Genomic DNA, 26,114 nt, shown 5'->3' with positions numbered 1-26,114 from the left:
TATCTTATTTTGAATAGTCATTTTTGATAGTTTGAAATTCGAACGTTTGTTGTCATAATTTGAATTGTGAAAATTAAAATTATTATAGTTTAAGTGTTCTGTAATTTGAATTGTCATACACCCTATAACTATGTAAGTTTAAAATTTAAATCGTTAAACACTATCTAAGAGGTATCTTTTTTTTATGTATGTAAGAAACCAAAATGTACATTGATTTAAAAATAATACATTAGTTTCTATACAATATTTTAAAACATAAATATAAATTTGTTATTTAGATCTTTTTGTGTACATTTTCTATATAGTAAAAGTGTAATAAAAACATTTTTTTTACAAAATTTAGGCTTGAAGAATTTCAGCCAGAGATAGGAAAATTAGAGCGTTTAAGATTTTTCCAATTTAGTCATAATGAGATAAAGAACTTGCCAGATGAAATGAAAGATTTAAAAAGCTTGGAAGAAATAGATTTTTCACACAATCATGTTGAAGTGTTCGATTCATTAAGCGGTGTGTTTAAAATTTGTTTTGTTTAAAAATAAGTTAAACTACAGTAACCTCTCACTTATTTACGCTCATTGTGTCCACAGAAAAACTGCGTAAAGATACGAGAGATCGTAAAGATACGAGGGGTACCAAATTTACTTACTATAATGGCTGTTTTTTGATATTGCTTCTTATTAAAAACAGACTGGGGACTTTCTCACTTTTCAAAAATTTGTTTAATTTATTTATAATATGAAAACAAAAGATAAAACTATACATATATTAAAAAAAGATTTAAATTTAAATAAAATAATAATGCTTTTAGAAAATTTATACTAATTTTAATAATAAGTAGATTTTATCTTTATTTATATGTGATTTATTTGATAGTAAACATTTATATTCTATTCTACTTAGCAAACTCAATTTATAATTAAGCATTTGTGTTAAATGTAAACTCTATATATTTTAAGTATCACTGCTACTTTTTGCTAGGAAGTTTCATAAGATTTCTTTTTTAGATATTTGTTCATATATAGGACAAGAGTGCTTTATTATTGGTTTGTGTTTTAAACTTTCATTATTTCATTATACTTTCATTATTTAACACAGTCATATTTCTTTCAGAATTTTAATTTAAACTCTTATTGTTAACAAAATTTATGATATACTGACGTATAACTAAATGTTCACAGTTAGTCAAGGAACATAAGTTTACAAAGTCTAAAGATATAGTGAAGTGAGTTAGCATTGAAAAACATATTTTACATTAAAAATATAAAATAAACCTATATTGTGCAATATTAAAAAATATTAAAAAAATTTTGTGAATTTTTTAGAATTCAAAAATGCGTAACTAAACGAGAGTGTGTAACGTCACGAGTGCGTAAAAATGCGAGAGGTTACTGTAACTATTTAATTATTATTGTTTTGAATCTATTTTTAAATATTTTATGAACACAATGTAAAATTTAAGCTTAAAAGCTACTTGTCCTAGCCGTTAAGTTTGTTATAGCTTGAAAAGAAACTAGAGATTTGTTATTAAAAACTACAAGTTTTTTTAAATTAAAAAACTTTATGTAGGATCAGTAAGTAACTAGGAAGTAAAAAAACTTAAAAATATATAATAGGAAAAAAAAACTACTGTTCGTGTAAACGTTTGAAACATATCCTGATCAAATAATAAGTGCTGTGTAGAAGTTTAATTTAAGCTACTTAAAAAGCTTTATTTTGAAAAATAAACGAAAAACCTGTGATAGTGAAACATTTTAGTTAAAATATTACTAAAAAATTTACAATTAACATAAAATTGTTTACTAATTTGATCTAGAAAATTTAAGGTTTGTACATAGTAAGAATTTTAATTGTTTAATGTTTTCAGTGATAGATTATAAATATTTTCAAGGAGTTTTGTGTGTAAGTCAGTTTTAGAATTTAGTCTTAGTTTGCCTAACTTTTACCAAGCTACCACATGCTTTTAACATTCAAAGTAATTTTTTGAAATCTAATCAATCAAAGTTGGTGAGCTAAATAGGTTCTTTGTGGAAAGAGAAAATTTAATCAAAGGAAAAAGACTGTTAAAATAAAAGTCTACTATGTACAATTTTAAATCAGTTGTTTTTAAACTTTCGTAGTCTAATCTTTATTAGATGATAAACAATCATTTTTTAGTTTTTTATTTTTCGTTAAAAGCACTAAAAATAAACATACTTTAAAAAATTTTAACCATAAAATGCTTATTTTTATTTTTTTTTTTTTAATTTCTACAATTTTTAATAATCATGCAAGGAACGTTGCTGAAAGTTTGAGGTCTTTTACATAAAAAAACTTAAAAGATAGTATTTTTATATTAAGTTTTTTATGTTGAAAAACTCTTGAACTTGAGCTAAAAATTGTAGTGTTCTATGAACGATAAAAAAGCGCTCAAAAAGTTTGGTCTAAGGACTGGGTGTACGAAGGAACTTTTTGGTTATTGAGTCGTACTCCACATTAGGGCAAAGACATTTTTATTCAATTTTAGAAGCTAACGTCTATACTTTTGTATTTCTTTGTTAATATTAATCTAAAGAATTTAGGGCAGTAAGTCTTAAGGTATGACTGTTCGGCTCTGTATAAATTTTTGTTTATTTTTTCTACTCTTAGTTCCTACTTATTGATAATTCAATTAATTTTCACTGATTTACCCGTTTAAGAATTTAAGGGTATATTGAGGTACAAAATATCTTTATCAAAAAGAATTTAGAAAAATATATATAAAATAAAGTATACCTGAATCAGAAGTAAAAGTTTTGTTTTATTCATAAACGAGCATTCTGTTTTCAGTTATAAGAATTTTTGGCTTTCTTGGATTGTGTCTTTTTTTAAGGACAAGTATACTAAAGTAAAAGAAATCGAAAAAGCTATCGACTATGTCTCTCATTGCAATTCAACAAAAATATATCCCCGTACAAAATTCATAATAGTTTAGTTAGTTAGTTCAAAGAGTTTTTTCATGTAAGGACCCAATAAGTAGTAATTGGTAAAACATTTTCAAAATTTTTACCTATTCTTACTTAGTTAGCTCCTCAAAGAGAGGTTATTGGTCCACTTTTATTTATAGTATACATAAATGATATAATTTTGGAAGTTTATCCTATCAGCAACATTAACCTCTTCGCAGACAACAAACAAATATTTTTCCAGTCAAACATAATTTTACAAATGCTTTTGATAAGATTTACCATTGACTAAATGAAAAAAAGAAGTTGAATCATAGTTATAATCCTCTGCTGTTACAGTTGGGTCTGATAACACATCGTGTTGGTCAGGAACTGCATCAAGCTCGGGATTACCTTTATGAGTTTGCCTACTAGTGCCTGATGTCTTCTCGGCCGGTTGGGCACGCTTAGCGTGCTTAGCAACTAGCTTTGTAAGGCTATTGGCTGAGAGCGCCTTGGGCTTTTTACTGGTAGTAGTCATAGCTTACTATAAATAGAATATCTTATTTGTGACCAACTAGATCGTATCTACGTTTAACTAGTTGTCTTGAGATATTCTTAATGAAACGTTTTATACAACTCTTAATATTAACTATCGTAATTATTTAACCTAGTCCACGAAGATTCTAATATTTACTTAATATATAATCTTAAAATAGACTAGAAAGTAGATTCTTAATTTAATCTTAGTGATTTCAACGTATACTTCACTATATAGTTTTAAAAGAGAACAAAATACGATACATTAATTAGATTAATATTACGCTTACTTAATTACCTTTTATTGTTAATACTAAAAGTATAGATTCGGCACTCTAAATTTATTTTACCATGTTTAACCAGAAGCCCAAAAAAACAACACTCACACGCATGCAAGTCGGAGCTTGATGATTTGTTTGCAAAGCAACTTTATTAAATGTATTAACGTTTGTTTAGTCCTCAGCTATTCTTACTGAAGTCAGAGCCAAGTTAGTACTTGAAGCGTATGAAACGTCTAAAAGTCCGCTTTGGTTAAACTACAATAGAAGTTTCTACTAGAGAAACGGTTGTTAAAAAACAACAAGCTGAAAATCACTTGCTTCCGTTTTTCAGCGATTCTTACAGGAGTATAATTCACTGTAGAAGTGTAAAGCTCGAAAAACGGTCGTAGCGATCAACGAAAGCTGGGAAGTGAAATGAATTACACTTGCTTTCATTTCTCAGCGGTATTAATTAAAGTCAGTAGACTACAAAATAAAGTGCAATGATGAGCAATAGTCGCTAAAAAACAACGAAAGCTGAACGTATATATTCGCTAAAATACAATTTAAGTGATATTAAATGTGATTCTAACAAAAACAAAGTGAAAGCTGGTTCACTAGGAATCTAAAAAGTGTTTGCTAAAACAAAAGAGCGTTTGCTTTGATTGTAGCGTATTATAACTATGCTTGCCAACAATGTCAGCTAACCGAAACAAAAGCGATAACGAACGACCCTTCTCTCGTGGCGTTTGGCTTTTTATAGCCACGCTACAATCAAAAACTCTTCTTTCTTTCTCTCGGCGAGCAAGCGATAGTGCTTGCATAGTAAATGCTTTGTTCCAAAATTTATTAAATTTCTCAAACCGTTCTTCTGGTATGTCAATTATCATTTGTAATTTTGTTGTCTTTATCCTAGTTGTTATATATTTAAAATTGTTGTAGTTCATAAAAGTCAACAAAGCTAAATGCTTTTACCATTTTATACTCATTAGTATTGCAGTCATCTTTACTTTTCTCAGAAAACTTGAAATTTCATTAAAATTCTACCTGTTTTGTTTTTTGATGGTGAAGATCTCAAATTTCCAAGAAGATTTCCTTGAAATATCTAGATAAATCTATCGAAAATATAAAACACAAGTTTTATTGCAGAAAAAGAAAAAAACTTATTTTGAAAAAAAAAGTCAAAACTTAAAAAGATTTAAGAGAATTTTCTGAAGTTTATAAAGATTAGACTAAAAAATTTATAAAGTTATTGCATAGAAATTTGAGGAAATTATATATTTTTAGTTAAACAGTTTCTTTTTTCTTACCATTTTAGTTTGTGCCTTTCGTAAGAATCCTATGAAGCTCTTAAAATTTGATCGCTTTTAAAACAAAAATTAAATTAAATTTACAAACAGTACGAGTAGCTAGTGCAGGGTTTCCCAAACTTATTTACTAAATCGCCCCCTTTTCAGAAATTTGAAAAAAAATCGCCCCCCACGATTTTACAAAGTAGTTTATCTCTTGAGTACAAAATTTTAAGCCAAAAAAGTTGTGTTTGAAATGTAATTCAGTCCGGTACTTCTTATGCACGCACTTTTGGGCTATGTTTAAAGTAGTTTACAGGGCTTTAGAAAATAATCTACAGTTATTTTCTTATAAGCCCAGTAAAGTATATAAAAATACTTAATTATTAAAAATCCTTTAGTAACTTGTAATCAATCCTTTTTAAATATGAATTGTTTCAAAAATAATAAAACTTTTAGGTTAGTGGTGGACAACTTTTGTAGTCAGCAATTCATATTTACTAAAAAGTCTTTTCTAGTTTCAACTCGTTAAAAAATAAGATTGCGGGCTGCATAATTTAAAAAAATAACGTATAAGAAAATAAAAAAACTGGAGGGAAATTGTAATAAAATGTTTAGTATTATTGTGATCTAAGAAATACTATTGTGAACTGATACCCAAGTTGAAAGCGTATTTCAAATATATTAAGTTTCAAAAAACTAATTTTATTTATTTTTTCAGAAAATAGTTTTCAAGTTATTTAGCGGGTCAAAATTTGACTGAATCTGAACCGTATGCTACCCATCTAAAATCTTAACTGAAACCTGGCATTGTAATAGTCTCTCATAATGAATTTTGGACATTTAGTAGTTAATACTAAGTAACTTATTTAAGCCGCACAAAATACTTAATTTTTTTTTATAAATAGGCATATTCTAAAATTACTATACCAGAGATTAAAAAACTATAAAAGAATGAACAGTTTATTTTACACATAATGAAATTAATATTAAAACATAATTTCTGATCTTGTTTGAGGAAGTTTGACCGACTGATTGATTATCTCACATGAAAAGTAGTTTCATCAACAGCTTCAGTTAATGCAGTAAAATTATAAATTTCAATGCAAAGATATATTATAAGCAAGTTAGCTGTAAAGTTAAAAATTTAATTTTAAACATTTTAAAATATATGTTGCGTAGTAGAATACCATGAAATAGTATTTGACTTGGAATAACCTTAAGGATACTAAACCTTAATTCTAACAATTTTTTTTATCTTAATTTAAGTTAAAAAAAAAATCAAATGTTTTACAGTTAATTCTGTGAACAGATAGTAATCAATTAAAAAAAAACTGTTAATTAGGTTAAAATTTTGTTTTGTAACTGTAGCAGTCTTTTTGATGGCTTATTTAGTTGTGTTTTTTTTTCTAGCTATTAACCTATAATAATTTATCAGAGAAAAATAGTGAAAAACTAAAAGCTAGTGTTGAAATATTAAAATAAACAACACATTCTAATTGCTAAGATACTTTGAATTAAGATAAAACAAAAAACAGTTGTATTAATAGTTTGAAAATCCTCAATATATGAATTTCTTAACAATAATAAATCAAGTTAGAAAATAAAAATGAGTTTAAGAATCTTTTTGATGAAAAATTTTAAGTCATCTCAAATAAAGACCTTAAATCTATACTCTTTTAAAACCAAAAAAATCTTTTTTGACATAAAAACTTTAATGGTTATCAAGATTTTTTTATTTATTGAATAAACAGATTAAACAAGATTAAATAAATATTTTTCAAACAAATATTTTAATCACTATGCTTTAAAAACTTTTAGTGTAATGTAAAACGACAAATATAAACTACAAAATTAACCAGGTCAAAAAAAAACTATTAACATTTTTAAAACATAAACCATCTAATAGTTTCAGTAGACTTCCGCTTAAGTTCGCACTTTGAACAAAATCGAAAAAAGGCGAACTCAAAAATGCATTATCATTTATTTTTACAAAATGACAAATTTCAATATGTTATATGCAATAATGTTATGAATAAACATGAAATCCACTAAAACATAAAACAAACATTCATTTAAAAAATAGATCTATATGAGCTATAAAATATTATATTTTTTTTTGTTTTATTGATACTTAGTTAGTAATAGACTTTTTTTTATCTTAAACTTAAGAAAATATAAATTTGCACTTTTTTTAGGTAAAAAGTGCGAACTCAAGAGAAAGTCTACCGTAATTAATATTTATTAGGCATTATGCAAACCTGTTATAGAATAAATAACTTAATAAATTTTTAATATAAAAAGACTACTTAAATACAATACAAACCAGGTTAAACAAGAAGTATTTTAAAAGATCAAATAAATAAATAAACTTTCATAAAATAATGTCTGCTACTGAATTCAAATATAATGCGAAGGATGAGGTTCATGAATTCTTGCAAGTTTTTTTTAATCTGATTCTAAATCAGTAAAATAAAGCTTTAAGTCACCTCCTTTACAAATATCTAGATTAGATCTTCTGCTCAAAATGTTAATAACTGAACTGAAAGTTTTTTTAATACCATAGCTAGAAGGAAAATCTATAAAGAACAATCTAAATTTCTCTTAAATGATTGGAAGCTTTTGTCTTAGTTTTTGTTGAGTCTAAAAGCTTTAAGATCGTTCTTTGGAAAAATTTACTTTAAGTTCAAGGTCAGTTTGTAAGTCTGAGAACGTTTCCTGTAAGTCGTTTACTTCAAAAAGATCTGCCTCAAAATGATCTATATTTTTATCTATATGATAGCTTTATTGTGACAAATCGAAATTTTACTTTTTGATAATTCAAAATTGTTAAACATTCCAGATTTTTCCAGGTTTTTTTTTTGCCTAAATTGTCAAACTCCAGGTTTTTCCAGGTTTCTAGGTAAATTGGCAACCCTGTATAGTTTTATTTCTTAGTCTAACGTAGTAAATTTTCAAAAAACAATTGGAAATATCATGAGGTGATACTTAATAATAGACACCATAGATTTTTATAAACCATTTATGATCACAAATAACATATATGTCAGGTTATAAAATGTCGAGATGGATTCCGATCGTCTATGATTTATGTAATTTTTAAGTAAAAAAATATATGAATGAAAATATGTAATTTACTTGAAAGTAGGAATCACAAGCAATTGGTTATTTTCTATATTTTACATAAACAAAATAAACTTTTTTGTTTAAGTTTTACCTCAGGGTCAAATATTTAATAGCAAGCTAAAACTAGTAAAAAAGAAAGATAAAAAGTAAAAATTTTATAACTGCCCAAAATTTTAAAATCGCCCCCTTTTCGCCCCCTTACTAGTTATCGCCCACCCTTTCGCCCCCTTACTAATTATCGCCCCCCGACTTACTAAAATCGCCCCCAGGGGGGCGATATCGCCCACTTTGGGAAACCCTGAGCTAGTGACTTAATTATTTATGCAAAAAAAAGACTAAAAAAAGTTAAATATTTTTTTATTTCGTTTAAGCCCTTGTTTTTATGTTAAGAAATATAAAACCTAAAAATTTTATTATATTATATGTCGTCGTAATATCTGTAATTTTAATGTTTAAATTTTTAGTACACACCAGAAGCTTGGCGTGGTATTTTTATTAGGGGGTGCAGCAAATTTACGAGTATTTAAAAACCCTTAACTTGATAATTTTAAGAACTAATTTAGGAGAATAAAAATACTACAATTACAACAAGGCGTTTGTAAACTACAGTTTATTTAAAAATAATAGTTTTAATAGGTGTATAGTATTATAATAGGTTTTTTTAAGTTTCACAAGTGGAGCATTTGCTCCATTGCTCTACCCCACGCGATGCCCCTTGTATATACTTTTCATAGATAACTAGACTGATAGTTATTAGTCATTTAGAGAGTGTTTTCCAAATAAATTTTTACAGTAATATATATTATACAGAATAAATTGCTTTATGTAAGTTTGCTTGTTTTTTATAGTCTCTGTACCTATACATATGAGAGATCTTTTATTTTTTAAACTTTTTACAATTTCTTAAACGCAAGTTTCAAAAAACTTTATACAAGATCTATGTTGAAATAACAAACAATTATTGTGTACCAATTTCTCATTAATAGACCTTAAAACCATAGGACGTTTTAAGGATAAAGTTTACCTTAAAACAATAGTTTATAAAATTTAAATTACCTAAAATAATTATAAAACTTCATTATTAGTTCTAGAAATTGTTTGATGATGATATAACTATTTTACATAGTACTGGTGTTGTTTAACTACTAAGTCTCTTTATCTTTTCTTAAACTTTTTGAAGTGGAAATGAAATTTATAGCACAATTTTTAGCATTATAATAAAACCTAGCCACAATAATTGTACCAATAAAGTGAATTCTTCTATATAGCTGTATGTTTGCTCAAATGTTAAATTAAAAGAAATTTTTGTTATTGAAAACAATGCGTTTTGTTATCACATACTATTCTAGCGTTAGCCTTTCTCAACTTTCTAATTAATGTGTACCAAAATTAAGTACTAAGAACATTGTTTGCTGTTAATTTTTCAAACTATTTTTATCGTAGTTATTTATCACAATCACAATACAAATTAAGAAATTTTTTTCTAATCAATAATGTTATTTTTACTAATTTTATTTATCACTCAACTTGAAACAATTTTTGTATTAACTTATATTTTCATAGAATTATCGGAATTAATATCTTTAAATGGATCATTTAATAAGATATCACAACTTCCAGATGACCTTTCAAAAATGACGTAAGATTTAATTAATAAATTGAAAATTAAAAATAAGAAGTACTAAAATGTGTAATATGTTTTTTATATTGTACAATGACTTTTTACTTGCACTAAAGTTTCTTTATAATAGTTTATTATTAATACAGATAGTTATTTTAAGGTACAATTTTAAGATGAATTAAAAGGTTAAAGAATAGTAAATAAATTTGTAAAAGTATTAAAATCTGTAGTATTATTAAAAAAGTATTGTTCTAAAACATAAATCAAATTGTAAACTAAATTATCAATTACGTCAAGCTTTTTTCTATTTTTTCGTATGAATTTTTCGATTTTGTTTCTAAAAGTTTTAAGTTAAGTAGTACGATTTGTATTTGTAAAGAAGATTAATAGCAGAGTTACAATATAATAATATAAACAAAAATAAGTTTTGTAAAACTTTTTTTATAAAGAAATCAATATTTGAAGATGGCTTATTACTCTTGACTTGAGCCACAATGAAATTACACATTTGCCTGATACAATTGGAAAAGCTAGATCTCTTAAACATTTGCTACTTGAAAACAATAAAATCGAGCATATACCTGAGACTTTAGGCGATGAAAACTTGCTGATAACTCTTGACCTTACTAATAATCTACTTTCGCAGCTTCCAACGAATATTAGAAAGCTTAGAAGCCTTGAAGTTCTTCGTCTAAAAGATAATGCTCTGGATTCTGTTCCAAAGAGTATTAGGTAGATATGTAATAAAAACTGCTAAATAAAGTTTTCAGATGTTATTTTAAATTAAGATAGTTAAGTGTTAGGATCAGACAGTTTAAAAACTCACAGTGAAATTAAATCATAGTTGGTAAATAAATTATAATATTTGAAATATTTTATTTATTGTAGTGTAGTTGAAGTCAAAAATATTTCAATTTTAATCGGATAGATATTTAAACTGTTTGACGGAACTCGATTTGAGTGGCAATCAGTTAGAAGAATCACCACTGCCTGTAGCCGAAGAAAACCCTTTGGTTTTAAATAAAATAGTTGCATCTAATAACGCTTGGGTACTTCCTGACGCAGCTGTTGAAGATCCAAATAATTTTATTACTCACATTGCCAGGTTAGTACGCAAAAGTTGTTTAATGTAGTCTATTTTACTGTGCATTATTTTTAACTAAGATTGAAACAGTATAGTTTGTTAATTTCATACAATGTCAACTTATATTTTCCAGAGAAATGTCTGTTTGTATGACATCAATTGATCTTTCTCAGAGTGGTCTAGAAGAAATTCCTAGTCAATTCTTTCTTTGTCTAAACCTTAAAGAAATGTTTTTTTCAAAAAATGAGATTAAAAGTTTGTTGAGCTAAATTTAGCTTTACTAGTTTCGTAAAATTAAACTACTGTTGAACTAACTTTGTTTTTTAAAATACAGTTTTAAGTAAGAAGCTTGTTTTAAGAAAAATTTTAAAAAGAAACAAAGTACTAAAACTTTGAAGAATAATAAAAAAATATAAGTGTATTTAAGTCTGAATTTTTATCAGCTACTAAAATTTATTTATTCTATAATATTTTTGTACAATTGTTTTCATTTTCATAAAAATTAGTCATCATTAATTCATAATTAATTAAATTAATTTTAAATTTCAGTTATTTTATTATTCAATACACATATAATTTAGTTAAAGCAACTTGTAACATCAGAACCATTTAGTTGTAAAGTATTAAACAAATAAAAAGTTTATTTTTTATTTTAAAAAATATATTTGATAGAATGCTCTTACTGTATTTATTCAGCAATGAATTAAAATTTTGCTTCAATAAAAAAAGTATTAACAAATTTTTATCTACCCTATTCGAATTACAAAACTTAGTTACACTAGTTTAGTCTACTAATTTTAAAGTTCACTGATGAAGGACTGTTGTCCGAAATTAATTTGAACAAAATGTTGCAATAAACTGGTAGATTTTTAAACCATCGTTTATTTATTTTTGTAAAAACTTAGTTAAGTGTGCTTTTTGTATACGTTTTAGTAAAGTTAAAAATTGTCATTTAGTATTTTGTTTTTACATTTACACAAAAAGTACTTTTATATAAAGTTTTACGTCACTGTTAGAAATACCATGTGCTATCGGATGTTTACATCAATTGAAGATTTTAGATGTTTCAAACAACCAAGTTGAATCTTTGCCAACTCAAATTTCGAATCTCCGCTTACTTGAGCAACTTCATTTGCAGTATAACAAAATTGATAGGTTTCATAAGAACATTACTACTCTAAAGTTTGTTTTAGTTAACTGTATTATTATATATTTATTGTTTATCTACCTAAAAGTATTTTAAATGGTGCATTTGATTTATTTTTTTGGTTAACAGTCGTTTGTTTGGAAATTTTATTTTAGTAAAAACCTGAAATCTAAGAAAGTTTAAACTATTACTATAAGAAGTCTTGTATTTTTGAACTAATGTCGACCCTTGTTTGAATGCTTAAAGTATAAAATATAAAAGACTTATTTTTAATTATAAAAATTTTACTAACTTCTGAGATCAAGTTAGTTATGTAAAATATTTCTGATATAAGCTAATTGATGAGAAAGTTTTTTCTTGCTTTTTTAAATACTAAAATTTATCTCCTCCTAGCTAGGTTTTAATGCTAAAAAACTCAAGTTAAAAAAATCATTGCCTAACATTGCTTAGTTGTAAAAAATCCTATCTTAGCACTAAAAAAATATGATTAAAATCATAAAAACCTGTTTTTTTATAGTATTTTATGTACGAATTGAAAAATATACACTTCTATTTTTTAGTACTTGATAAAAATTATACTGTGAATAATAAAAAAAAACTTAAAAGCTCTTGGAGAAAGATATATTTGAAATTAAGATAGTTGTTATTCATCATTTGAGTTTGCTTCTTCAATAAAAACATATTGAACTGCCTAACTTTGAACCGCTATATATTCAAGGTAATTTGAGTGTTAAACAGCGGTAAAAATCAACTTTTAGCTCTTTTAAAAAATTGAAAAAAATTAAAAAATTAATACCGAGTTGCAAAAAAAAGTTTTAACCTTCATACAGCTTTAATATTATAAAATCAACTTTTAATGTAGTAATAAATATAATTTTTATCTTGAATTAAATAGTTTAAAATATAATTTAGTTTTGTTTTTAGATCATTGCAAATCATAAATTTATCTTTTAATCTTATCAAAAAGTTACCAAAAAATTTTGGAGAATTAAATCAGCTGAAGTCGCTAAATTTATCAGGTAAGATAAAAGGCTTTTACTTTGTTTTTATTCATCTTCAAATCTTTATATCATCGTCCAATAGTTACTTTTTTGAAACATGTTATATCTCATAAATATCCAAACTTATATATAATAAACATTTAACTATAATTAAAAGAATAAATTTCTATTAATTTTTGGAACCAGGCAACAAGCTTCAAAGTTTTCCAATCGATCAAATGGAAGTTTTTGCGACTTTAAAAAAGCTTTATCTTGCTGAAAATAGAATTAAACATATTCCAAATAACTTAGGATTTCTTTACAGACTTGAGGTATATGTTTATAAATTTTGATTTACTAACAACAATATACTTAGTGTTTTTAGTATTGTGAAACATGTAACACTTAAATCTTAAAAGAATTAAGATAGTATGAGTTTAAGGTAGTTTAGATAGGTAGGTGTCAAGTTTGCACGAACGGACAAAATTGCACGAACAAAATTTTTCACGGAGACATTCTTGCACCCTTCAAAAATTGACCCTTCGTGCAAGTTTGTCTTTGGGTACTTTAGTCCCCTCGTGCAAATTTGTCTTCGTTTAAAAGTATCTTCGTGCAAAATTGACCCTTCGTGCAATTTTGTCTTTGTGCAATTTAGTCCCCTCGTGCAATTTATTCCTTCGTGTATTTTTGACCGGTTCCCAGTTTAGATTGCTTGTTTTAGCTTGTCATAAAAGGTTTAAGCTTCTTGATATAATTCAAACTGCAAGTGAAGTTTTTAAGGTTTGAAAAGTGTAAACTTCAGAAGATTTTCAAAGTACAACAAAATTAAAAACTTACAGTTCAATAAGTACTTAGTAGATTTTATAAGAATAAGTGCTCTTTTTAATTGGAAGTTTATCTTTTTCTGACATTTTTTGAACAAAAGTCTTTAAAGTTATTCTAGTTTTGTATAAAGTTTACAATATAAATTTTATGCCGTAATTTATCTATGTTTAAAAATAACTTAAAAAGACAAATAACAATTTTTTAACTGTATAAAACAAATTGGCAACCAATCTTTTTTCAAATTAAAAAATAATAATTGTTTTGCAACCTAGTCAAAAGGTAGCAGCAAAGGTTTTTTTCACACTTATACAAATTTATTATCTAACATTAATTAAAAAAATAAATAGCAGAAGTTTTCAAATAATAAAACACTTTTTACAATAAAATTTTATTTTTTACATCCCATGCCATGAAACTAGTCATTATGTCCCACAACAAATATATAACATTAAAAATTCTCACCATAACTGTTTGAGCTATTTTTGTAAAAAAAAATTACACTGTTTGTTTGAATTTCAGCTCTTAGGTGCTTTTTATTATAGTAATATACTTTTCCGAATAATTATATTATTTAAGGGCATAGGGGGATGGGTAGTTTTTTACATGTTGATGTTATTTTAAAGATCTTTAACTTAGCTAACAGTTTTTTTACTGTTTCTTATAATTAAAATTAGTTTTTAAGATACGAGGCAACAAAGTTAGAGAGTTCAATAGAATTCTTATGTATTACAATTTACCATATTCTAATGTACATTAAAAAGACAAAAAAAGACTATTTCATGTTGCCACTACAGTTTATAGGCGATATTTCTAAAGTATATCTTAATTTAATAAAATACAATTGTGTTGTTTATTCTTTAAATTTTGAGTAAAAATATTAATTATTCGTAACAGTAGGATTTTTTCTTAATAAACAAGTAACATTTCCTAAAAGTTTGAAGTCAATAGCTTGAAAAATTAAGGAGAAGATAGATCTTCAGTGAACTTTTAAATTTTTTAATAAATTGACAGTTAAAAAAAGTTAAGCTTTCATATAAGTGCCAATATTTTTTTTTTTGCAAAAAAAAAAGCCGAACACCCAATGCCCTTAACTTATTTATATAACTTAAAATGAACAAGTTCAGTTTAGTTTATAACTTTTACTCAAGATTACTTATTGTTACATAATATGAATAGACAATTTTGAAAATGTTGCAGATTGTTGATTTGTCTGTAAACGATCTAGAAAGTGTTCCAAATGAAATTGGAAAGTGGTCACAATTGAAGTCTTTAGATTTGCATGATAACCTACTTGAAAGTATTCCGGAATCGGTTGAAAATTTAAAAAATATAAAAGTAAGATTATATTTATGTATTCTCTTTTCTACTATACCAGAAATAGTAATATTTCTCACTATCATAATAAAATAATTACCTAAAACATTCTTATAAAACGAGAGTTTTTTTTATTAAAAATATGTTTTTTTGAATGGTTTTACTTGTCCTTAAAAGTCCATTTAAACCTAGGTAATTCCTTCCTTTAATTTTTTATTATTATTAACTAATACCATAGTTTATTACTTTAGAAAAATTATGACAAGTAAAGTTATAATGTTTAATAATGCTATGCAGAAAATAGATGTAAGTGACAACAAATTATCACGTTACCCTAAATGTTTTGGAGCTTGGAGAAATGCAATTGAAGTTGTGGAAAGTGATCAAAGTACTCGCAAGACGAAAGACCCTGTAAGTAGTGATGAAGAGCAAGAAACAGTAGAACGTTAGTTGCAAATATAAGAGATCGTAGTTAAGTATAAATAAATGATATTTCAAAAAAAGTCTTATAGTGTTTTAGTAACGAAATTTAGTTATATAATTATTTTTATCTAAGCTTTAACTACTTTAAGCATACGCCTGTGTAATATTTTCTTAAATTGTATTCATTTGATAGTGGTTTATTTTTTACGAAATATAAGTTCTGTAATAGCTACTATTTTCAAAATTTATGCATTAATACTTTTAAAATTGATTTTCTAAGATTATTACAAGTTTTATATGATATTTTGTACAAATATAAACTTTTATTAAATATGTTGATTATTAGCTGTGTTATTTTTTAAAAATTAGTTGTATTTTGAAAAATACTCCAGGAATAATTTTAAATTAAAGTTACCAATACATATCATTTAAGTACTTTCCAAAGCAGTTCTTATTTGTTTTAGAAATAAATAGTATATGTTTTTTTTGAGAATAGTTTTTTGTTTAAAATTAGTGCACAATATAAAAAAAGTAACCAATTAAATAAAGTCTCAAGTTTTAACACTTTTTATAGTTTTTATATGTAAAAAAGTTTATGCAAAAAAGCTGTATAGAAAATGTTCAAGTGTCCAAAATAAAGTTGTTATCAGGGCTGCCACAAAGTCAAGAAAAATGAAAAAAAAAAACTGTCAGGAAAAAAAGGAGGATTTTGAAAAGATATCAGGAAACTTAATATGCTCTAAATAAGAAAGCTTGTCATTACTATAAACAGAATTTTGCTAAAATTATTTTCAAAAAAAATTTGCCTTTGCAATTCTTTTTTTTTCGGGGTCTAACTGAATTTTGTAATAAATTAAAATTTTCTATAATCTCACGTGTCTATTTAGTACAAAGTACTTTGCTTATAGAGCTGTTTATTGCATGTACATACATCGATCGGGTATGTGTCAAATATGCACGAAGGGACACTTTTTAACGAAAGAACAATTTTGCACAACCATACTTTTGCACGGCGTCAATTTTGCACGAGCAGTAACTTTTGCACAAAGACACTTTTGCAAGGATTGAATTTTTTTAAACTATATTATTGATTTATTAATTTTAATGTTATATTTATTCTACTTTTACTATCACTGTTACCTCTTACCCTCGGTCAACAACTTTTTTTTCTTTTTTGTTTTTAATAAATTTTATTTTCTTGTTGTTTTTATTAATAATTTTAATTAGTTATTTTTATTCTTACTATAACTGCTACCCCTAATCCGTACCCTCGGTCGATTAATTTTGTTCTTTTTGTTTTTTTATTAATTTATATTTTTGTATTTCTTCTTGTTTTGTTTTTATTTTTTATTTTATTTTATCATTTTTTTTTACTCTTGTGCAAAAATGACCTTTAGTGCACAATTGTCTTCGTGCATATTTGACCTGTTCCCACATCAATTATACACAGATGGTTCAAATGGTGCAATTGAATCCAGCAAAAGAACTGTAGTTTTAGGGGACGGGTCAAATATGCACAAAGACGCTTTTGCACGAAGAAAGTTTTGCACAAAGATAATTTTGCTCGAAGGGTCACTTTTGTACAAAGGGTCAATTTTGCACAAATGACAACTTTGCACAAAAATAAAAAAAAATACCGACCAAGGGTAACAGTGAAATAAATAAAAAAAAAAGTATAAAGATAACAATAATGAGAAAAAAAAATACCGACCAAGACTAAAGGTTAGGGGTAACAGTGATAGTAAAAGGAAAAAGTAATTTCAACCTGTGCACAAGTGTCTTCGTGCAAAAATGTCTTTGTGCAAAAGTGACGCCGTGCTAAATGGTCTTGTTGCAAAAAATACCCAATGTGCAGAAGTCAACACTCGTGCAAAAGCGTCCTTTCGTGCATTTTTGACATCTACCCGTTGTTTTAACCTGTATAAAATAAAGATTGAAACCATTAAACAATTTCAATTCTTTTTTACTTATTTTTGAATCGGTTTTAATTAAGAATTTGATCAAAAAATCAGGAAAAGTCAAAAAGAAAAGTCAGGAAAAACTTTTCAGCTCAGTTTGTGGCAACCCTGTGTTATATTTATATTTAAATATCAATTGATCTTTGTTTAACAGTTAATAGAAAACCCATACTCATCAAATATAAAAAAAAATGCTCTAATTAAACTGTTAAAAATTTTTTAGCTGTTATTATAATAGATTAAATACAAAATAATTATTTTATTAAAAACAATCGAACTAAATATGGTCGTAAACCTTTTATACTATTTATTTGCTTCATTTTAGAATAAATTTCAGTAAATTGAGCATTCTTTTTTAGTTAAGGCAAATAACTATAGAATAAATTTCTATAAAAATAAGCACTAGTTTAGCAATAATACAATTTAGGTAGTACATTTTTTCATTTGTTTTTGTAACTTTAAACTTGTTTTAATTTAAGTGTCAATTCAAACACTAACACACATGAGTTTACTTTGTGACAACTTCGTTACGACATTTTCTTAGTCATTTTCTAAAATGTGTATAAAAATATACAGTCATTAAGATTGTATTAACAGAGTTAACACACGTTCAAAAAAATTTATTTGAAAATCTCAGGATAACTCAGTATAACTTATGATTTTATGAGTTTTTAAAACTTTGGCTGACTCAGGATAAATTTAACATTTTTAAAAAGTGTCAGGACAGGTTTTTTCTAGATCTTAAATGAGGTTTAGTTGATTTATTCTAATATTTTATATAACCAGTTTTGTTCAAGAACTGGATTTTTATTGATTTTCAAATGCTTATTTTTTTTTTGCCTTTCGGCTAGCTCTTCACTACTGTTAGAAGTAAGATTGTAGTTTATAAATCTAAAATTTTGTTTATACTGATTTTATTTTATGTTAAACATAAACAGTTTAGAGATATAAAAGTTTGAATATGCAATATAAAGTTTTGGTAAGTTTTCAATTTTTAGTTATTTTTTAAGCTTATTAAAATTATATTATTTTTTATGACGTTAGTTCATAGATAAAGTTGTTTGCTTTATGTATTTTAAAGAGTTTCAAAGGATTCAAAAACTTTAGATGACTCAGGATAGTTTAAGGTCGCTCAGGATAGATTTTTTGACTCAAAAAAATGGAAACCCTAACTAAGTATAAATTTATTAATTAAACTGTGATAAAAGTAATATAGACCATATTTTAACTTCAAGCTAAATAAACAACGACATATGCATAACTTAAAAAAGTTGTTTGAGTACAAGATTATACATTATAATACTAGGCATATAAATACTTGATATAAAATTTTCAAAATTTGGTGAATTAACGGTTTTGTAAGTTGTTTATTTATCAATAAATTATATCGAAATAACTTCAACTGAATGTCTGAAAAAAAAGACTTGGAGAAGTTCGGCCCACGGACAGGATCCGTGTCACCCAGCTGCAGTCTCTGACCCGCGACGTATTTTTTAAAAGTTACTTGTGCAAAAAAAAGTTAAGATTTTTTATATAAATATGTTCAAATGTATTTTCAATTTAGTTTTTAGTACACAAAATTATTTTTGTTTAATAATTTTGCTTTTAAAAATAAAATAAAAGTAATAACCTAAACAAGAAAATACTCGATTTGCTAATACGTTTTTTAACAATTCCGGCCCGAATTTTTTTTGGTTAATCTGGTCCCCTGATTTATAATGTTGCCTTCCCCTAGTTTCAATCCAAGTTTGAAAATTACTCAGTAAAGTTGAAACAATGTTGTCTTAAAACAAACTATACACACTCTCTATTTGTCTTTTAATTCTTACTTATTAGTTAAAATGTCTCTTCCGAAGTTGTTGTTCTAAATTAATAATCTTGAATATCAAACTATAAACATAAATTGTCTTAGCTTGCTTACCCTCATTGTAGTTTAAACTTTGAAAAGTTTTATATGATATTAATTTTGAGAGCTTAACTTTTTTTTAAAATAAATAAAACTTTTTATACTTTTACAAATATTTGTTAGTTCTTTAATTTTTGTTGCATAGTTTAAATCGTTATTGTTGTGAGACTAACTAAATCTAAAAAACAGATGCAGAAATACCAAATAACAAAAAAGGTTGGTTTTCCTTATTGAATCATTGGATTTAACTTAAAATCAATACTTGCTTTTCATTTACAATTTTTACAGTTCTTTATAAGTTGTTAAGTTTTGTGTAGTTAAATTTGGATAGTTTCTTAAATAGTTTATATATTTTTTTATATACCACAGAAAAGGTTGGTAAAGCATCATCGGGTAAAAGAAGTCATAATTCAAATAGAACGTCTAGTGCAAAATCAACAAGGTCTACTAAAGTAAAGTAACAACTTCTAAACATTTTCTGTAGCTATATTGATTTTATATTTTTAATTATTGTTTGTGTAAACCCCTGAAACTTTGTAATATGTTTCTTTTCATTGCCAATATTGTTTTTAGTTGTATATTTTATTCAATGACTTTAAAAAGCATGAACATTTTACTAAATAAAGCTAAAGATGCTTAAAAAAATGAGGTTTTTAGTCTTTACGCATTTTGTAGAATATAACATTAGTCTAAAGTTTGAGAACCTTTGCACCTGTTTTCGTTTTATATTATGATTTTTTGACTTCGTTTTATTTTAGATATTTTAATTAGTAGTGGGAAACGTACGCATAATTCTTAGACGTATTTTTTAGCTTGAAAACATCTTGTGAAATCAAATAAAAGTGAGCCTTTTAAAAACAAACACTAACTGTCTCTTATAAGTTTATTAATAAACTAGTATAATATTTAAAAATTACGCGGTCCGCTAAGGCATTTTTTAACAAGCACAGCCTATGAAAATCTGCCCCACCGACCTTATCTTTCCCTGCTGTAAACGTTATATTAAGTATTTTATATAGGTTAATTTCAAAAGGTTACTCCGAAAATTTTTTGACTGTAATAACAACTTCTATAATCTATAAATTCAAACAAAATAAAGTTTTTTTCTTTTCTGTGACACATAAAAAAATAATTAACGACTTATAAAATGAAATTCAATTAATATTTGTTTTAAACAAATTTTTGGAATAGAAATATCATATTCGTTTTTTAAGAAATACCATATTAGTTATTTTGTTTAAACAAACCATTTTAGTAAAACTAAAAAAGTAAACATTTTCAATTAATATTTTTTCGTATATTGATATTATAAACAATAAATAGACCTTAGTTTGTTTTATTTTGAGCCTCACTATTTTCGGTTAACGTTAGTAAAATTCTAGTTATAAAAGATTAGAATTTAATCATTCAATAAAGTTTGACTACTGTTATTTTAATTGTATATGCATACTTCCCATTAAAACAGTTTTTATAATAATAGAATTGATTTTTTTTTACCACAATAAAAAGTTAGCCTAAGAATTTTCTAATTTTGATAAATTGACTTATTTAAATTTATTTTTAACATTAATAATTATTAGGTATTAAAAAGAAATAAATAATTAGACATTTAGTAGTTTATTTCTAACTACCATTATAAAAGTTTACTGCTAAAACTTTGTTCCCAATAATTTTTGTAAAAATCGTATAAGACAAAAGACTGATAAACCTTATTTCAAATGGATAAAAGCATAAGTTTAATTTTTTTTATCATTATTTTCACAAAAAGGCAGTAATTAAATTTCAAGAATTGAATCACATTTTATATACTTAAGTTTCCCCTTACGACTAAAAATGTTCTGCTAAAAGTTATTATAAATGTAAGAATATAGTTTTAATATTAAATGTTTGTTTGTATATCAATTTTATTTCACTGTTTAATTGAATTGTATAGTAAAAGCTACTTATAGATAATAAATACTCCCTGCCGTAGTTTAATAGATAACATGTACGATATTTTGTAGTTAAATTAAGTAAGAAAATGAGTTTTTAATTAGCTGATTTATATTTTTAACAAAGTCAGCGGTAGGTAATTTTGTTTGGTTAGACAATGCTTTGCCTAACACTGATTTAAATCTTTAACTTAATAATAAATAAAATAGAAGGATAAACTAGTATTAAAAAGTTTCTAAAAATATTACAATATGTTCTCTGTTATTTTCGCTTAAAAACCGTTAATTTATTAATCAACTTTTTTACTAAAAAGTTTACTTTGTTAATATCATTACTTATATTTAAGAAAAGTCACGGTTATTTATCGTTTATGCTTTTGATTAACTACAACTATAGTTAACTGCTAGTTCTGTTTTAATTAAACATGACAAAATATAAAATCAAACTTTGCCTTAATATTTTTCCATTAATAAATTAAATAACAACATTAAAGTTTAATTTTACTATTCCTTAGAACATACATAATGCAAAGTTATAATGAACTAATATATGCAAAAATTACTTCGACTATTAATATTTGAAATTAGTTCTGTTAAAATGTTTTTTTTTAACTTTAAAAACTGAAGTTAGCATAATCTAAGGCTTTACTAAGACGACCTATATACAATTTTTTAATTTGAATTATTTATTTCTAATTTTGAGATTTTTTTGTGCAACTTTAATGATATAGATAAAAATAAAATTTAAGGTGTTTTAGAAACCGTTAGCTGGTTTTTATTTATGGTACGTGTCAAATTTGCACGAGCGGACTAAGTTGCACGAAGATACTTTTGCAAGGAGACATTTTTGCGCGGGTTGGGTTTTATTATATATATTTTTTTTTACTATCACTTTTACCCTCGGTCAGTAACTTTTTTTTTAATTATTTTTTTTACTATCACTGTTACCCCTTTTTCTAGGTCGGTAGCTTTTTCTTTTTAATTAATTATTTTATTTTTAAATAAATTTCTATTAGTTATTTTTACTATTACCTCTAACCCTTACCCTCGGTCAGTAACTTTTTTTTAGTTTTTTTATATATATTTTTTTCTGTTTTGTATTACTCTCGTGCAAAAGTGACCTTTGCTGAAAAATTTTAACTTTTGCGAAATTGATCTTTGGTGCAAAATTGTCTCGGTGCAATTTTGTCCTCTCGTGCAAATTTGTCTTCGTGCCAAAGTATCTCCGTGCAAAATTGATCCTTCGTGCAATTTCGTTTTCGTGCAACTTTGACCTGTTCCCTTAACTTATTGTTTATTGGACGACAAAAGAAAAACCGCTCAAAATATTTTGTCCAAAGTCTTGGTGTACGAAAGAACTTTTCGGTCATCGAGTCGTACACCACTTGGATACAGTTCAACGTCGTTGTCCAGGACAAAAAATAATTAAGTGTGTTCACTTTTTAGTTTTATGTTTTTTTTTAAGTTTATAGCTTCTTAAAATAAAAAAAAATAGATAAATCTTATCTTTTTATTTTTGATTAAGAATTTGTTGTATACTAGAAGGTTATTAAACAGTTAAAAACTTATCTTTTAGAACTTTAGTTATTTAAAATTACAAAAAACTTTAGAAAGTTTCAGGTAAAACATAGAAGTAAAGAAAATACCTTAATTTTTGTCAATCATCTAAAAGATAGATAGTAGACCCTCCAAAATTATTTCAAAAACTTTTAAAATATCTTTTTTTATTTAATATAATTAAAATTTTATATCCTCTGAGGTTGATACTTCTTTACCAAATCTACTACTTATTTACTTTAAAGAAAAAAATCTAAGACTTTTTTCTGGTAAATATTTTTGCTTCATTTTTTTTTTTAATAGACTTTATAATGTTTAAAAAATTTCAAAGTTTTAGTAACAAAACTGCCAATAATTTATTTAAAAATGATAATTATTTTAAAAACTTAGAATCATCGAGTATTTTAATGATTAATCAAATAACTCTTCCATTTCAACTAACAGGACTAAGCTCGGTAAATAGCAGTGATATATTAAATTAAGCGTGAAATTATTAACATAAAACAAACAAAAAATTTTACACTTTAGTGCTCATTTGGCATGAAATCTACTAGCATTTTAACAACCCTTATTCAGGACCGTAAATTTAAATGCAGCACAATCGTTGTTTAGTAAACGAGCATAAAGTTAATTTTATAGGCAAATTTATTAATTTTTCAAAAAAAAACATCAAACTTTAATGTCAATTATTTTCCTTATCTTAAAGGCTATCTAATATTTTTTTTTAGAGAACGCACCTTTGTCTTTAATTTAAAAAAATATATTTGGTTTGGGGTTTGAATTATTTCATGGGGTCCCTCCAAAAATAAGGTTTTTTTTTTCATTATTATGGCTTAGAACCAAAAATAAATATTATTTTTTTATTTTATTTTTTTTCCCTTAGTTTTCATGTTTTTTAGACTCTTAAATGTTTATTTTATAAATAATGTTAATATCTTTTACGATTTGGCCTCAATCAAGGACCGGATTTGCTAAAACTTAAAAACATGATAAAAAGATAAAAAATAGTTAATTAAATTATTTTAGTTTAATTAAATTTGTTGTAATCCACACTATTATTTATTTATTTTCCTTTTATCAATTTTTTATCTAGGAAATGGCCAAGGCAAATAATAGTGTAATATACATCATTTTGCTTGTTTCTCCTCTTATTTCACTTTAATCGTTTATGAAATTCCCTTAATTCTGTTAATTAGATAATGGATGCCATTACTGTTATAGATGAATCTAAAGCTAAAATGTTACTTTAATTTGATATTCATATTGAATTGAACATTATAATTTACGACTTTTTTTACTTTATTTTTCAATTTTATTATATTTAATTGATAAATCAATGAATTTAATTATCATTCAGTAATATTTAGTTGCTTTAAAATTAATAAAGATATTTGTTATGGCAATTTGTTGTACAATTGCCTTAAAAGTATTTATAGATTTTAAGTCAACTTAGATTAGTGATGTACCAGATCCGGACTTTTTTTTTTCAAATCAGAATCCGGCCGGAACCGGACTTTTTTTTCAAATTAGAATCCGGCCGGATCCGGATATCAGACAAAAATGGCAATATCCGGCCGGACCCGGATAGTGAGTCCGGTACATCATTAGTATAAACTAGCCTGAGTCAGAATGAGGTTTTTAAAAACTAGAAAAAAAAGAACTTTAATCTAATAATAAGTAGAACAGCTAGCCACAAGCTTTACAAATTTAGGTGTTATTTACAATTAAAAATCTGAAATCAAGTTCTTCAACAAAATACACTAGAAAATTACAAAATATTGAAAACTGGATCAGCTCAAACTCATTCAAAATCTAAAAGAAAACTAGCCTCAGTTTTTATAAAAAAGTAAACTAGCTTGAGGCAGTCCAAGATTTTATAAAATTCCCAAAAATTTTCAAACTAGCAGGGTTGCCACTGTTTAAGTCAATTAAACTAGCTAGAGTGAGTATAAACAAGCCTGAGTCAGAATGAGGTTTTTAAAAACTGAAAAAATTACTTTAATATAATAATCAGATAACAGGTAGCAAAGGTTGACAATTTGGTAGTAAAGTTGTGGACTGACTGTGGTACACTTAACTTATTAGTACTACCCATCATAATTAATTCCTACCTTATTTAATTAATATCTAACAAATACTAAATTCAAACTGAGACTACTTTCTATAATCAGACACGACAGTTTTGAGTGATGAATCTTTTATATAGAACACAACAAGAAATACTAGCATATACAAAATTATTAATTACTTTGGTTACACTTTGAAAACTGGAAGCTATTTAAATCTATATCAAAAAACTTAAAACAATATACTAAAAATTAAATAAAACTTTTAGTAAACAAGAAACTGTAAAATTTTTCATAAACTATTAAACTATAAACCTGGCTTAAATATTTTAACAATTAAACATCAGTTGAAATATTCACTTTTAAAACAAAACACTACTTACAATAAGCATTCACAAAAAGTACAAGATATTTTGTTTCTTCAAGCTGCACACCAAACTAACTAACTGCTTACATATAAACTGCCTGTCATGTTCTGATGTTTTGTTGTATCAGTATTTAGTTTAAAACATTTCGTCATATGATTCTCATTGGCTCGTACATTCAACCGTGTTAACTCTAAATATTCTCTGAGCTCAACTTTAAACAACAAATAATGCAAGTATTCATTCCAAAGTTTTCAATTTTACAACATATGTAAAGAGTTGCATTTCTGAAATGTTTATTTCATAGTTTAAATGTAAACAAGTGTAAATTAGTCACGTGTACAAAATGAGTCAATCGGGGTAGGTGTTTAATTTTAAGTGACGAAAATGACTCTTATTAATTTACGCAGGATTTGTTTTTGAAAAAATACTTTTCAGTATGCTCTTTTTTACTAACTAGATCCGGGTCCGGCCGGACCCGGACTTTTTTTTTTCAGATTAGAATCCGGCCGGAACCGGATCCGGACTTTATTTTCAAATTAGAATCCGGCCGGATCCGGATATCAGACAAAAATGGCAATATCCGGCCGGACCCGGATAGCGAGTCCAGTACATCACTAACTTGGATATCTTCATATAGGTTTATGGTAATTTAACATTTGACAAGCGTAAAATTTTTATTAGCTTACTTTTGTCTAACAGTCTAATGGTCTTATATTACCAATTAAACTGTTCAAACATAAGCATTCTACAAACTTTAAGCAACAAACATAAGCATGCTAAATAAATAGATGCTTATTAGCTTCAATTAAAAAAAAACAT

At 25.7% G+C, this 26,114-nt stretch overlaps 1 protein-coding gene across 2 annotated transcripts in view; it reads left to right on the top strand.

Moving 5' to 3' along the window:
* The window catches only part of LOC145838138 (uncharacterized), a 28,902-nt gene extending 8,421 nt beyond the window's left edge, over nt 1-20,481 (top strand). For both annotated transcript variants that reach the window (XM_082945684.1, XM_082945683.1), the window contains 12 exons: nt 344-507; nt 9,679-9,754; nt 10,202-10,468; nt 10,665-10,841; nt 10,954-11,075; nt 11,837-12,002; nt 12,892-12,986; nt 13,155-13,279; nt 14,970-15,107; nt 15,384-15,531; nt 19,563-19,589; nt 19,743-20,481. In XM_082945684.1, the coding sequence (XP_082801810.1) occupies nt 344-507; nt 9,679-9,754; nt 10,202-10,468; nt 10,665-10,841; nt 10,954-11,075; nt 11,837-12,002; nt 12,892-12,986; nt 13,155-13,279; nt 14,970-15,107; nt 15,384-15,531; nt 19,563-19,589; nt 19,743-19,834 (1,597 nt within the window). In that variant the 3' untranslated portion in view covers nt 19,835-20,481. The remainder of the gene's footprint in view (nt 1-343; nt 508-9,678; nt 9,755-10,201; nt 10,469-10,664; nt 10,842-10,953; nt 11,076-11,836; nt 12,003-12,891; nt 12,987-13,154; nt 13,280-14,969; nt 15,108-15,383; nt 15,532-19,562; nt 19,590-19,742) is intronic.
* Nucleotides 20,482-26,114: the final 5,633 nt, after the last annotated feature.

Source organism: Thalia democratica, chromosome 6 (assembly GCF_965202585.1).
Source record: "Thalia democratica chromosome 6, ktThaDemo2.hap1.1, whole genome shotgun sequence".
In the NCBI taxonomy this organism is placed as follows: Eukaryota; Metazoa; Chordata; class Thaliacea; order Salpida; family Salpidae; genus Thalia; species Thalia democratica.
Note: the sequence above shows the minus strand (reverse complement) of the source record. Positions and strands in the feature narration are given on the sequence as shown.